General features: G+C 47.4%; 1 protein-coding gene across 4 annotated transcripts in view; it reads right to left on the minus strand.

Moving 5' to 3' along the window:
- The window catches only part of ZCCHC2 (zinc finger CCHC-type containing 2), a 62497-nt gene extending 49464 nt beyond the window's left edge, over positions 1–13033 (minus strand). For all 4 annotated transcript variants that reach the window (XR_013443280.1, XR_013443279.1, XM_036109041.2 and 1 more), the window contains exon 1: positions 11679–13033. Coding sequence is in view for 2 of the 4 variants with exons in the window: in XM_036109041.2 (XP_035964934.2) it covers positions 11679–12644 (966 nt within the window). In the remaining 2 variants the exon portion in view is untranslated. The remainder of the gene's footprint in view (positions 1–11678) is intronic.
- Positions 13034–15941: the final 2908 nt, after the last annotated feature.

Consider the following 15941-nt stretch of genomic DNA (forward strand, 5'->3'; position numbering starts at 1 on the left):
CTTGTGCTGTTCACTCTCGCTCCCTCTCTCTGACAAATAAATAAATAAAATCTTTAAAAAAAAATTTAATCTAATGCCTCGTGAGCTTCAGAGGTCAGAATCAAGTTTACTGGTCCCAACAGTGAATGGCTCTCCGTTCTGCTGTCTCCCCCTTCCACATGTCACATATGCTTCCTTTACTCTGAGTAGGGGGAAGGGTGCCATAAAAATCTGAGAACCACTGGTTTAATGGAATCTTACAGAGAGGCATTACACCCGCCTTCTCTATTAAGTTCAGATTCCCAGGAAAACACACTATAGAGGTCATGCCAGAATTGGCATTTTACAAAGACTAGGTAGATGAAAGTGTCAGGACCAAGTGAAAAGTGGAGAATTTTTCTCTGCTTGGATTAAGAAATGAAATTTTAAAATTCTAAGCCTGCAAAAACTATGCACAGGAACACAAAAAAACATTAGAATGTGTGTGCTCTCCTCCCTTCTGTAACTCATCGGAGTAAAGTGTTTTCTGTCCTAAGGCGTGCCTCCTCTAAGAGCTCCGGTTAGCGCAAATCCACGTCACGTAACACAGGCAGGCTGGACAGCTCGTTCATTCCAGAGATTACTCACATTTAACTTTTATACATGTAAATCCAATGCAATTATAGACTTGAGATTTCTCCAATGTGGGGAAAGTCTGAAATAGTCAAGTGGCTGGACAATCCAAAAGAGACTCTTCTAACATACCATGGAGAACAAAGGTCACACTGGCCTCCTTTTACTTTAACAAAGGTCAAGCTGTAGATGGAGTTTATTTTAGCTCATCTAACAATGTTCTGCATGTCTCCTCTAGTCCTTTGATGCAGACTAAATTTAAAAACACCAAGACGTTCTCTATTTAAAAAATAAAGAAATTAAGAATTTCTTAGCTTTTTTTCTTAATTTACTAACTTCTTCAGGAGTTTTTTTACACTCATCAAATGAGACTTTGAATACTAACATTAGTATCTAACCACAACATCCTATTAAGGTTTTGTGGTAGATCAAATATAGATAAAAATACTTTGATAGCCCTCCCACTGAAAGGTAGGTCTAACTCCCCAGCCGGTGGATCTCGGCCGGCTTTCCGAGACTTGCCTGACCCACAGAATGTGAGCAAAGGCACATTCGGGATTGCTGAGGGCAGGTCACCAGAAGCCCTGCAGCCTGGGCCTCCCGAGCCACCGTGTACTAGTGCACTTGCCCCGAGGATGCCACACGAGAGAGACCACACTGACAGAGGACGGAGAGAGAGGGCTCCAGGCCCAGCTGCATCTCCAGAAACCCCGCGGCTGACAGAAGCTGCCCTTGCTCTTAGTTACCGGTCTAAACCCCTGGCCCACAGAACTCTGCGAGATAATAATAAAACGGTGCTGGTTTAAGCCACTAGATCTGGGGATAACTTGTTATAGTTGTAGGTTTTAAATTCTCTTCTTTCAATCACCAGGGTCCCAACTAAAGCATGTTATTATTTAAGCAAGATTCATAGAAAGCCTTGCTTTGAATGTGAGAAAATGATTAGTTATTAGAACCATTTACTGAGATGTCAAATTCCATCCATTTTGGTGGAAGGAGAGGGAAGGTGTCGGGGAGAACTGAAGAGGTCCCTGCTGCCTCTTTGAGAGGATGTGGTAGAAGAGGCAGGCGTTTGCCTCATTTCTGCTAATGAAACAGCATGCCCCACCCCAAGGTAATGCCTGGCATCCCCTTCTAGCAACTGAAAAAGGGCAAATGACGTGCAAGAAATGGGCCGGGTGAGCAGCGCACGAGAGCCCCGCTGCCGACACCTGCCGTGCCAACAGGTCAGAGGACGGACACCTGGAGTCGGCGGCCTGAGCATCGTGCACATTCCGGCTGGGATCGGGGCTCACCTCCCTTGTAGCTTCTTCTTCCGTTTAGCCAGAAGGTATGAGATAAGTGTGGCAGAACTGACCATCTTAAAGCAGGGGTTTAAAGCACCCTAGCCACATGTGGGGGGGGCCCACAGTTCACTGAACCTGTGTGTCCTCTCTACCACCACAGCCCCCAGACCAGCCGTGGCCACTGTGACCACGGCTCTACAAGGTCCCCTCAACGTGACACGGGTGCAAGAAGCGGTGGCCTGTGCAGAGCAGGGCTGGACTGCAGCTGGATGGGTGGAACGGGGGGCGGGGGAGGGAACATCACCATAACTTTCTATGTGTTCTGGGGAGCTCTATGAATTTATTACAAATTTTAAAAACCATTCAGGGTGCCTGGGTGGCTCAGTCGGTTAAGCGTCTGCCTTCGGCTCAGGTCATGATCCCAGCGTCCTGGGATCAAGTCCCGCATCGGGCTCCCTGCTCAGCAGGGAGTCTGCTTCTCCCTCTGACCCTCCCCCCTCTCATGTGCTCTCTCTCTCTCATTCTCTCTCTCTCTAAATAAGTAAATAAAATCTTTAAAAAAAATAAAAATAAAAACCATTCAAATTGTTGATGTCATTGTCTTTTCCAGAGAACTGAACTTGTAGGATGTGCAATTAGAGAAGACCTAGCAAAAGAATGCTGATAGGGAAGCCTACTGGGGAGGAGGGTGGTAGTTTTCATCCCAGAAAAATGTCACTGGCCTCGAGGGTTTCCTTGTAAAACTCCCTTCATGTTTCTGCTTTCAGTGGGAACAGTGCAATCTCTAGTAGGCATCTGCAGCTGACAGGTGGACGGGGGAGAACTATCAACTGTCTTAGACCACAAACTACAAGGGTATGGAAGGCGGGGCGGGGGGGGGCGAGAAACAGCCTCCCAGTCTAAACCAAAGCTGGGATCCACCCCCCCCCCTTAGAACCAGCATCTGTGTTTACCAACCAACCTTCTGCTTTCCTACTACAGAAGGGAAAAAGATCCCCTCTCGTACCCTAGAACTAGGACGCTAAACCAGGAATTGCTACATCTCCTGGGCTAGCAGCCCCCAAACCTTTAAATCCCCACTTTACCAGACATTTTAGGGGAGGTGAAAAGAACACACCCCTGAGCATAAGTAGCAGCAGATCTATAGAGAATGTGCTTTCCCCCCCAGCCCATATATACCTACCAACTGCCCTCTCCTTCCCTGCCCCACCCCACAGGAGATGAGAGGGAGGGGACTCAAGGGGTCCTCAGTAGGAAGCGAGACCTGGGCTCAGAAGCCCGACAGCCTCCAGCTCCTGCAGCAGAGCCCCAGCCTTCAGCTCCAGTGGGGAAATGTTCCTGGAACCATGCAGAAACGGAAGCTTACAGAGTTTAAAAAGGATTTTTGACAGTGACTGATTGATAGGTTGGTAAATAGGACAGTGTGGAGAAACGTTGCATTAGGACTTGTGTTTAACGCCACCTGTTAGAACACACACCTTCCCCAAACAAAACCACCCCAAACCGCTCTTTTCATCAGGCAATCTCTCCGTAAGCTTGATGGTCTCTTTCCCAAGAAGTACCCTCCAAACACACATGACCCTGTTGTTGCTTCAAGGACCACCAGTGAATCTCAGTCATTTGATACCCTCCTCTCCCGAAAAACAATATACTGGGGGAAAGTTAGGTTTCTTAACTATCCCAGTTTAGATATTCCTAACAAGAAACGTAAAAATTCCCCATTCTTAGACTGTAGATGGCTCACTTCAGTGACCAAAGTAAGTTTTTAACTTTCTGATCCTAAGCAAGATACTATCTCAACTGTGTATCTGACTCCTACTACTCCTCAAACAAATCATAAATTGGAGATCAACACCAGACAACCACAATTACTCAAGTAAGAAACTAGCTTGTAACTGATGACTTTTTCCACCCTATCAAAGCATCATCTGTAGGTTTGCCCCAATTTATGTACACACACACACACACACAAAGCTTAATTTGGACTATAAATGGCCTGATTTGGGAAGAATAATTAATAAACACAACTACTGAGCATTCACCTATTGAAGATTCAGTTCAAATCTATACTGCTCCACGCTTTTACCTAAAGAAGCAATTCCTTTCATTATTTCCAAAACAGTTGTGCCTGTACCACAGAGCGGCAAAGATTGTTATAAAGTAGCTGAGAAGTTATAATTCGTACAAGACAAAAAAAAAACACTTCCTGATGTACTTTGTCTTAAAGCAATTTATCATATTGGTATTTCTCAGAGCTGTATCTAAAAAGCTAAGCATAAGAAATTTTGAGTGAGCTTTTATGATATATGCAACGCTGACCAAAATAAAAATGAGACACGATGCCTAAGACTTTGAGGAACTTAAAATCTAGGAGGAAGGTCAATTTTATAAGTTAAGAATATTTCAAAGTAAAGTTTTTCTTAGAAATAGGGGGAAAAAAATCATAGAAGTACCAAAATTACAGCACAGAATACACATGCTGCTGGAATTCAGAGGCACCAAAGAATCTTAGGAGAAGACAGCCACAGGGACAATTCCAGCAAACATCATGCAGGAGATGATGGCATAGGCCAGCTCTGAATGAAGACGGGATGTGTGAAGAAAGTGGGAGACGGATTTTAAGACCAAAGACTTACTGGAGGCCAGGCTCCCTCAGTCACGGCAAGGTATGTGATGCGATTCAACACTGCTTTAGGAAGACGTATCTGGCAGTGCTACCCCACAGGTAAGAGGTGGGAAGGCTGCGAACAGCGGCATCCGTTAGGAATAAAGTCCCGGAAGAAAATGGTGACAGCAAGGATGAGGGAAAGAGAGGATTAAGGTTATCAAGCAAATCAGAGTGATTAGAAGTATAATGGTACCGCTGAGAGGACTGGATTAGCCTGGAAGATTTTTTTTTTAATCAATGTTTCATGCTTTTCATACACATTACACATAAAGTGACAGTGAACGTTGCAGAAAGACACACCACCAGCGCACACACACAAATTTTCAATTTCACTGCAACCTGCTGACAACCTACTCCTTTCCCCAGTCTGTCAAGGCCCTCTGTAACCCAACCCCTACCAGCTCTCCCAACTTTCGCATTTCTGTTCATCCACTGCAACCCAACTGTGCTATTCCCTGTTTGGACGATGGCTAGATCAATGGATATATACATCTTACTCTCGTTTACCAAGCATTTTCATACACATGATCAGGTTCATCCTCACAGCAGTTATATACAAGAAATGGTGACATTATCCCTATTTTTTACTGAGCAGCCTGGAACTTGTAAAGACTAAACAACTTGCCGAAGCGACCTTTTTAAAACCTAAATCTGACCTCAAGTAAGTTATTTCTTGAATAAGCATGAAACACTTTGAACGAGCCAAGACATTTAGAAGGGAATTAAAGGCCAAAGGTTCCCTGGAGCATAGGAAGGACAGAAGGGAAACGGCCTACCAAGTGCCCAGGAGCCCTGCCACGTGTAACAGCTACACACGATGAGGCACTTCCCTTCTAGAGTGACTGTTTACACAGACTGCGTGAGCGAGGCTTTGTGACAAAGCATTCTCTGTGAGTAAGAGGAGTGCTGTTCCACAGTCCTCCATAATGAAAAAAAGAGTCGAAGCTCAGTCTGCTTCAAGGGTAATGCATGTCTTTTTTGCTTCTCTCTTAAAAAAAAAAAAAATTTAGCTTAATATTTCTCAAGGAAAGACAAAAATAATAAGCTTAAAAATTAGCCAATTTAGTAGCTTCTCTTAAAAAAAGCACAAAATGTTCCTTTATTCAGGCTGTGCTCTGAAGTAATAAAAAGTTATATAACCTAACAAAACTGCAAAACAGCTTTAAATTATAGAATAGTTTCCTAACTAAATGTGAAAACTGGATAAAGATTTAAGTAGATTATGGCTGCACAGGAGTTACTGATAACCCAAAATCATAACATGTATGTTCCCCATTCCTATCCCCAAACCCACTATGGAGAGAATATGTATTTTAATAATTTGTGACCCAGAGAAATGCTTCCTTTGGGTTTATTTTATCTGTGGCATACCAGATCTTTACAATATAAATATTAAAAATAAATGCCCCAGGGGTGCCTGGCTGGCTCAGTCGACCAAGGGCCCAACTCCTGATTTTGGTTCAGGTCATGATCTCAGGGTCATGGGATGGAGCCAGAGTTGGGCTCCATGCTCAGCGCAGAATCTGCTTAAGATTCTCTCTCCCTCTCCCTCTGCACGGCCCCTCCCCGCCCAGTTTGTGCCCGTGCTCTCTCTCTCTAAAATAAATAAATTCAAAAAAATTAAAAATAGGGGCGCCTGGGTGGCTCAGTCGTTAAAGCATCTGCCTTTGGCTCAGGTCATGAACCCAGGGTCCTGGGATCCAGCCCCGCATCGGGCTCCCTGCTCCGCGGGAAGCCTACTTCTCCCTCTCCCACTCCCGCTGCTTATGTTCCCTCTCTCACTGTATCTTTCTCTGTCAAATAAATAAATAAAATCTTTAAAAAAAAATTAAAAATAACTGCCCCAAATAAATGTCTCAAACAGTACCTTTCCAATTACCAATCTTTCCTGAACACCAATCAATTTAGAGGTATGGTAACAGAGAACAATATGGAGAATACTACATTATGTGGACTTTCATTAAGTAGGAAGAAAAAAAAAAAAGCCCATTCATGAATACAACCGATATAACAATGTGGATGGCTACATCTTAGTGGAAAAGAAAAATGCATTGAGCATCATTCTCAACAGAAAATTCGTACTCAAGACAGTATGTAAACTATTTTACATCTTACCTCATTAATTCAATCACAACCTCAAAATAAAATTATCCCCATTTTGCAGATTGAGGCTCAGGGACTTAAATAGCCTGGTTAATGTCACAGAGCGAGTGGCAGAGCAGGCATGTAAGTCAAGTCTACTGCTAAAGAGGCTGTCACTCTTCAAGGCCTTTGGTGGTCTCTACAGCATACTTCCTGTCCCCTCCCCCCCCCCCAAAAATCATAAAAGGTAGTACAAACAAAACGTGTGTGTGTGTATATATATATTTATATATATATCACACTAGTTAATGTGAGGGTAAGTAGTTTCTTCCTCTCCATCTCCACCACCCTCTCCTCCTATTGTGGTCTAAGTTAAGACTTTCCTTGAGTTCTTACCTGAGAAAATCACTACACAGAAAAATAGAAGTAACTGGAGAAGGATACCAGTAGCTCCCATTTGCTACTATAATAATCACTAACTCTGATATTCTAAAAGCTTCTTCCAAACGGCCTTCATTAACTGAACTGCTCTTATACTTTGCTGCAGCCAAACCCACCTAAAATTTCCCATAAAAGATACGGCTGGTTCTCTCCCTCACTGGTAATTTGTGAGATGCTATTCCCATTCCTCTACCACTACCTTCCAAACAAGACTTTTTAACTTTTACTTATAGTTGCTAACATTTATCAAAGATCATGTGCCAGACATCATTCTACAAGTACTCGTTCATTTGATCCTAACAATCTCACATAAGTACTGTTATTATCCCCACCGTAGGAGGGAGGAAAGCCTTCTCAGCGCCCACTGCTCCAGTGATACTATTCAGTTTAAAATCTCCCAGTGGTGGCCAACGATTAAATAAAGGTATTTATTGCCTGGGAGTTTAGAGTCGTTCTTCTTAAAAATCACTTTAGAAAGCATCTTTTTAGTGCCCAATAGAATAACAGGAATCCTGACCACTGACCTCTCCCCTCTCATTTCCAGTCAGTGCTCTCACCAGGATTAGTGCTGCCACGTACACATTCAAGTTATCTTAGAGTAGGAGCATTTATGTTAAAACTGTTTTTTTTTTCCAGGCCCCAACACTACCAGTACATTATCTGTACTATCAAAATGAGTTGAGATACTGACTCTGTCAAGTACCGTATTAATTAACCTATGCTATGAGAAAGTAACAATTTTTTGTTATCTTCATTGATTTTTGTAAGACGCATGGCCACTTAATTTTTTTTTTAGTTCAGGTATGTTTCTTGTTAATTCAAGTAACACTAAATACTATCTACCACACTAAATACTATCTAAAGTTTTCAGTTTCTGTTTTATTCAAGCTATTTGCCAAGCAACTATGTTTTGAAGATACTGAAAACACAATCTCCAGAGAAACACCGCCACACAATATTAACCACTAACCACTACTACGATAGTCTATGCATTGTATGCTTTTTTTTTCGGCCTTTGTGTTGCTAATTGGGGGTTAAACCCCCCAAATTAGAATAGCCATTTGCATGAGCAGTTAGGAGAGTCTTTAAGCATGCAAAGATAGGAAGCTTGGCTGTCTTTCTCTTTTCAATGAAACAGCAACAAAACTAGCATCTTTTAAAATACTTAGGCAGTTTTTTGTCGCTATTGCTAACAGGCCATATACAGTTTGGGTTCCTAATAAGGGGCCCCTTTTTAAAACCAATTTTTTTCCAGCTACGCTACATAGGCAGTCTGTAACTTTATTAACACAGCAAACTACATCAATCACACAAACTTCCCAGGACACTGTTAATGCATATTGTATGTTGAATTTTATATAAGTGACTGGCAGTCCACAGCAGTTGAAGAAGATGAACTTTATGCACAAGTCTCCTAAAAGCAATATTTAAGTTGTAATCCAATGTAACATTTACTCTAAATCACTTAACATTATCCAAATCTCATAGAAAAAAACCTCGAGAAATATTACTTTTAAATGTAAAAATCTACTTGAGTCTTCCTTCATTTTTCTAAAATGACCTAATTAGTATATTCTAGTGGTTAAGTTTGTGGACTTGCCCTCTCAACTATTAGTTAGCAATGGTAACCATGGTAGGTCACTAAACAGCTGCTGGGACTGGTCAACTTGAAAGCATATAATTAACATAAAATTCGCCTTAAAACACACGTTCTATCTGTAAACGTTACTAGTTTTTTTACAGAAAACTTTAAAAGAGAAGCTGCTGCATATTAGGTATTGAATACGAGTCTTGGAAGAGCCAGAAACACTATTCGGGGATAGTATACTTTTATTCTAATGGAAAAGGAAATTAGTTCCACTTTATGCGTTTAGTATGGATTAAAGTAGTGAAAAATGGAATGATTCCTAGCCGAAAGTTACACATGTGTGTCTAAAAGGTTACTTCCGGGGCAGTAAAGGGCTGCCACACGAACTCCCCCTGCCATTCTCAGAGTCCACCGTCCACGTGGTTCTCCGCGCTGCCCGGAGCCGGGGCCTAGCCGGCGGAGGCCTAAGGGAGCCCTCGGGAGGCGCGGCCCCGCCTCAGCCCGCCCTCCCAGGGGCGGGGCCGGCGCGCCAGTCACGTGGGCGGCCGCGGCCGCCATCTTGTAGGGAGGGGGAGGGGAGGAGCCCCAAGGGACGGGTCCCCAAACGCGTCGGCCAGTCCGCGGCGGCGCGTGACCGGGGGACCCACCGACGCGTCGCGTCCACGCGAGGGACGTGCCAGACTCGGGCACCTCCCTGCAGACTCCGAGGTGGGTCCTACCCCACCGGCAGCGTACCGGCGGCGCAAGGCCGAGCATCAGCTGGTCTGGACTGCAGCGAATCGAGATGCAAATCCATCCACCCCCATCAGCTGCCTTTGGAGTGACAGCTTGGGAGCAACAAGATCCGCGGAAATGTCTTCAAGGCCAGAACAAGTCACAGCTGAGGGCCTCAGAGTCCAGGCTAACAAGCAGAAAGTGCGGGGTCAGAACAATTTAATGAGACGTGAATGATTTGTTACGGTAACCCTAAGCTACCCGAGGGAAAAGTTCATCACGCCACCAGTGTCTAAAAATAGCCGTCAGCGTCACCTGTAGTACGTGTATCCCGTATGATTTATTCTCCCACTTCAACTGATGGCCTCAGCACAGGGCTCTGCCTGAGAAGTAACGATGTGCTGAAATTAATGGCAGGATGCCCAACCTCACTTTGCCCACTCCTCCCAGCACTCGCCGGTTGCCAGAAAAGGCCACACACTGCAGTCAAGATGAAAATCTCGTTACTCTAGTTTGCACGCATTTCTCCCTTTCTCTAGTCGCCTTCCGACCCTCTCATTACAAGCAAAATTTAATGGGGGGGGGGGGCCGGGGGGTAAGACTCCTAGCAGTTAAAATCAGAAATCGGTTACCCTTGTTGGAATGATGTGAATGGACTAAAACTGTTCCACTGTGTGACATTTTCATATACCTACAATCTAAGATCATCTTTACAATATATAAAAATTTTTAAAAAATAAGATAGAAGTATTGCTCCTAATTTCAGGCTTTCTTCTCCAAATATAAGTGGCTTATAGGACTTTTTGTAATTATTTCAGTAAATAGGCTAAGAGTGGAAAGGGGCTTTTACCAACAGTATACACAGCTGCATATTAGTAGTAAATAGACACTGGAAGACAAAATTTGAAGCTCACCAAAAAAAAATACTGGATACTAGCATTTCTACACTGGAGTCTGATAAAACATGTCCTAAAATGTGAGTTAGTCACTTCACAGAAGCCTCGTTTTAAAAAGGAGGGGCTCAGCCTAGATTATCGCTAAATCCCTTCCAGCCCCCAAATTCCTTGATTCAATGGGTATTGAGTCCACACAGCCTTTGGAGAAATACAATGCCCAGTTTTAGTTCCAGTGTATTGAATGACAGCAGATACATAAGTTGAATTAACTTTCAAGAAAGGAAGGAGGAAAAAAATCCCCCTTTCCAATATATCATCCTGGAGATCACCTAGGTTGAAAAGTATGGCAACCAAATTAGTACCTTTTAAAAGACTGTAAACCCCGAAAATAAACTTATTGTACCTAGCCTTTACTCTGAAACCTACTCTCCTCTCCTCACTTAAATTATTACGATCAAGGACTTCTATACTGGGCCTAGATTATTATTATTTTGCTTTCACGGCTCTATAAAATTTCACCTTAATGTCTGAGACAAGTGGCTCATCTGGATTCTTGTCTACTACATTTCGGTTTAACAACTTTTAGAAAACAACATTTATGCCTACATTAAAGGCCCAACAAATACCCCCGGACTCAAATCTGTAGGCAAGACTCGATAGATAGAAAATAAGTTATGCCAGAGGTAAAAGGTGTAAGCAGCCCGCTCCAGGAGAGGTTTCCTGACCCAGACAACCTGCGCTACTGATCATCTAGTTTGAGTCACTCGCCGCTCTCCACATCAGGTTTTTTTCTGGGAACATCAAGTTAGCAGCAAGAGCCAAAAGCCCTACGACCCCTTTTAATAAACTCGGGCATTCACTGAGCAAAAAGAGCCCCTTTGTGCTGAAGACAAGGGCAGCACGCCGAGAGCGCACCTTTAGAACACCTCAGCGAGGGGAGAAGGCAGAGCTTTAAAACTGCAACCAGGGCGCCAGATGGCGAGAAAGAGAAGGCGCTGCCCGGGGCTAGACTGAGGCTAACACAGTCACCTCTAGCGCTGCGCCTTTCCCACCACCCGGGGCGACATGCTCCGAGCCAAAAATGTCCCGAGACCCTTCCTCCGAGAGGGGGACTAGGCTAAGAGCTCCATGTTTTCCGTGGCAACTCCCGCACGGAAGAGACTTCTAGAGCATTCTGTTATGGCGGGTGCCTGAGTGTGCATGGGGGGGGGGCGGCGGTGAGGGTGGGAGAGTGGAACTGAACCGCCCGGCAGAACGAAAATTAGTATTAACGGGGCTGGGAGCCGTGGGGTGGGGATTCCGAGCCACCTGCCCCGGGCTGAGGCTCGGCCAAGAGGCGTCCGAAAGCCAGGCCAGGGAGGCCGCCGGGGCGGTGACCGCAACGCGGGTGCTGGGAGGCTCGCGCGCCTTACCTGGGCCCGGGGGCTGGCAAAGTTGCACGGCTCCACCTCCACCTCTGCGTCCTCGGGGCCCCCGCGGAGCGCAGTGCGGAGCCTCTCCAAGTGCTCCCTCAGGGTGACCCGCTGGTGGAAGGAGAACGCCGGGTGCAGCGAAGCCATGGTGAAGAGCAGCAGCAGTTCCTCCTGCGCCCTGAAGCCCAGCCCGCCGCCGGGCCGGGGCTCGGCGCCGCTGCCTTCCGGGCCGGAACCGTCCTTCTCCGCGTCCTCCTCGCCTTCGCCGTCCTCCCCGCGCTCGCCGGGCTCGTCCTCCGCGCCTCCCCGCGAACCCTCACCCCGAACCGCGCGCAGGCTCTTGAGCACCGAGTCCACCTGGGGCAGGAGGCGGTGCAGGCGGCCGGCGGCCTCACGGTTCTCCGAGCCCAGCAGCGCCAGGTAGACGATGAGGCGCGAGCGCACGGCCGGCTCTCGGAAATCGGCCAGCGGCCCCGGGTCCGAGAGGCCGTTGGCCTTGGCCTCTGAGTCGCGCAGGTAGTGGTAGTCCTTGCGCGCCAGGTCCTCCAGGCACGAGCCGAGGAAGCGCAGCTCCAGCGGGTTGCACAGGTCCAGCAGCCCGCACATGAACTCCAGGCGCTGCGCCGAGCCCAGCACCAGCCCAAACCACTCGTACACTCGTTCCTGCTCGCGCAGCGCCGCCGCGGGCCCGCCGCCGCCGCCACCCGGCATGCCCGCCCCCGCCGCTGGTCCGCCAGCAACAGGCGGCCCTAGCCCCCGGGGCGGCGGCGGAGGCGGAGGCGGCGGTGGTGGCGGCGGCGGGGGGGGACCCCGCGGCAGGCCCGCGGGCGGCGGCGGGGGACGGCAGTCTCGACGGCGGCGCGGCGGCGCCTTTGCGCCCGGCCGTGCGTCTGCCTCGGGCTCCTCCGCCTCGGGCGGCGGCTCCACGGGGTGCGTCGGTTTCAGCGGCAGCTTCATCCTCAGCATCCTCGGCTAAGGCGGCACGGACATGCGAGCGGGGGCGGGCAGGCGGGCGGGGCCGGGAGGGGGGGCGGGGGCCGAGGCGGCGGCGCGGCCGTCAGGAGCGGGGCCCCTCCATGCCGCCAGGGGAGGGCCAGGGCCGGGGCCGGGGGCGGGTCTCGGCCGGCGAGGGGGGCGGTGGCCGGCCGGCGGGGTCGCTGGCGTCGTCTTCCCGGGCCGGAGGCGGGGCGTGCCCGCGGCGGCTCCTCCCCCTGGGCTCCGCGCCGGCTCTGGGAGCCCGAGTGCGGGTGGGAGCAAGCAAGCGAGTGTGTTCTCCTTCCTCCTCCCTCTCTCCCGTCGTCCGCACTGGGCTGGGGCGGCGGCGCCTGAGCGGTTCCCTCGCGAGCCGGTGTGGACCCAGCGGCTCGGAGAGGAGGAGGAGCGCCCGGGCCGGGCGGAGACGCTTGCGGGCTCCGCGCAGGCACCTCAGCCAATCAGCGGCCAGAGTCGACGGTTGCGTGGTTCTCCCCGCCCCCAGGGACCGCCTCTCAGAGAAGCCACGCCCAACTGCTACCCGACCACTCCTCTCTCTCGGTCTCTCTCTCTCTCTCTCTGTCTCTCTCTTTCCCTGGCTTCCGCGCGGTCCTAATATCGGGTCTTTGCCAGTTTAGGGTAAGACGCGGGTGGGACGGTGGGGCGGTGGCTAGGTGCGCCCGAGCGCGACGAGGAACGTGCGAGGCCCACGTGAGAGGACTGAGGGGGGAATTTCACGTTTTCCCAGGGCCCTAGGCCGACTTTTGACTACTGACTCCCCTGCCCTGTCTCCTCGCGTGGGCCGCCGCCCCACCTCGGCCAGCGGCGCCCGGTTGTCTCCACGGCCGCATCGAACGTGTCCCGGTAGCGGAGCTTCCTCTGAAGTGAGCGCGCTAACCCCAAGACGAGCTCTTTCAGTCCTCCAGAGCCCGGCCGACTTTCGGGGAGTCAGCAGAGGCATAATTCCCACCACAACTTCACAGGGTCGTGTTGGCTCTGAGTTGCGAATCGGGGAGCTGGCTCGGGAGGCAGGGTTGTGGCTGTGGTTGGGGGAGCCCGGACGCCTCGATCCCGAGCCAGCGCCCACGCCGGGTGCTGGCTGCGCAGAGCGGAGGTGGGGACGCGCGGCCCCGGGGGCGCAGAGGCGACCAGACTCGAGGGAGTTCCGCGGCCTCTGGGCCCGGGGGGACGCGCTGATGTGGACGCCTCTGGCCTAACGGTTGCCTCTGATCTGTAACGCTCTTTGGAAATTTTTTCCACGACAGTTTAGCAAAAGTCCCTCTCCGCCCCCACCCCCCAGCCTCCATCTTTTGGGGATCATTTTATTTGCTAAATAACGTATCTGTGCCTAACACTAACATTTTGGATCCTGGTGCCGGTGTAAATCCCCTGTGATTGCAGGAACTTAATAAGCTGCCACCTTGACAGGCTTTCAACTTTTTTTTTTTTTTTAGTTTTGTTACATTTTTAAGGTTTGAGGACCTTCAAAATGTCTCACATTGTAGCTTTTTTTCCAACATAACCTCAGTTTTTAATACCTACATCTGGGTCTTCTGAGGGTTAATTCTAAAAAGGTGGGTTTGCTTTTAAATTCTTAATGTTTTAAGTCCTACTCCGGCTATGTAGTAGGAGTATGTAAAAAATAAGAATGACACTGTAACTCTGAAATACAGGGACATCTATGGGAGAGCATATGCTGAGCCCTTTATTTCACAACTTTATACCCTAAGAAGCTAATTTAAAATTGAGTAAAAGGCTGAACTGAAGCCTAAGTCAGGTTCAGCAATAAAACAGGGAGAGGGAATTATTTTCAACACATTTGAGATTGGCAAAGTACACGAAAGCCATTCTTCCATGTAATTTATCATTTCCTTGCATTCTTTGGGTGTAATGTAGAAATTACTACAATCAGGAGAAAACTTTGTAAGGACTTTTATTAACAATTCTTGCTCCCTTTTGCGTCCTCTTCAACTTCCCTGGAATCTTCTACCCTATCTCATCTACCTCCCACATTTCTAAAGCTTAGGCTGAAATACTTTAGGCAACCAATAATTATATTAGTCTAGCTGGATACTCACAGGTTCCTATTGAGTCACCTGTCTAGATCCATGTATCTCATGTAGTAAGATAATATATGTTGGGAGGTGATTTTTACATGTGACCCAGGCAAAAGGTCTTTACATTTTCCTTGGCAACAAGAAGCCATTTGGTAGGAGCTCTCAGCAATACTTGACCCATAAATTTTATATTAGAACTCAGATTTGTAAAATAAAATGATGACTTTTGTTCTATCTTCGGCCAATATTAGAAAATTCAGTGATCAAAGCTTTTGCATATATATGACATATATACAATGATTTAATGATTCTGGTTGTCTTCCATCAGCTGGACAATTTGCTATTTATCCCGCAGTGCACTATTTCACAGCCCTCTCTTCATACTGCAATTCACTAGACCAAGCCTCAACTTTTTTTCCACTCTTTATAAGTGAGAGAGAGAACACCTTCCTTGGGGAAGAGGGATGTACTCCTGAAGTGCCTTTCTGGGAGTGGCCCAAATGGAAATCCCAGGATGAGGTGTAGGTGTGTTTAGTTGGGGAAAACTACCCAGATGATTCTAATAAGACACCCTAGGAAGGTATTCCTCCCACCAGGCCTACCTGTTGAGAAGACCTGCTCTAGATTCTCTGGTATTTTACATATTCCCTGGATAATTATTCAGAGGGGCCAGATATTGGTATTGTGGTAATGGTAGGGGCGTTTGTATCTAAGTTGTTCACAGAGGGATATATACCATAAAAGACGTCTTTAAGGACGCATAGTGCTACTGTCTCTTGTCTCCAGATGATATTTAAGGCATATTCAATATACTATTTAATGCATATTCAATGTGTCTTACTTGCCTCTTTAGCTATGAAACATGATATTGACATTACTATCCAAATATTTATATGTAAGCAGAAGACTGGTTTCAAGTTAAGATTCTACTTTGGCTTAAGACACTAGCCAGTGATTGAGGATTGAGGAGACTCTGCAACCCTTCCTTTTGTAATTAGGTTACTGTAAGGAATTTCAGTAAAAGCACAGTTAATTGGATGGTTCAGAGCAGACTAATGATGATATCAACTCTATAAGGAGGATGCCCAGATACAGCTACTTCTAGCTCAGATGAAGCAACTAATCTGATCCACACCAAGAATCTGTTCTTTCAGTCTTTGTGAATATTGACTTATTTGCTCCCTCTCCCATTATACCTCTCTGTTTATTCCATTAGAAAATAAATATCTTAACG

The sequence above is a fragment of the Halichoerus grypus genome, chromosome 13 (genome assembly GCF_964656455.1).
Source record: "Halichoerus grypus chromosome 13, mHalGry1.hap1.1, whole genome shotgun sequence".
Lineage (NCBI taxonomy): Eukaryota > Metazoa > Chordata > Mammalia > Carnivora > Phocidae > Halichoerus > Halichoerus grypus.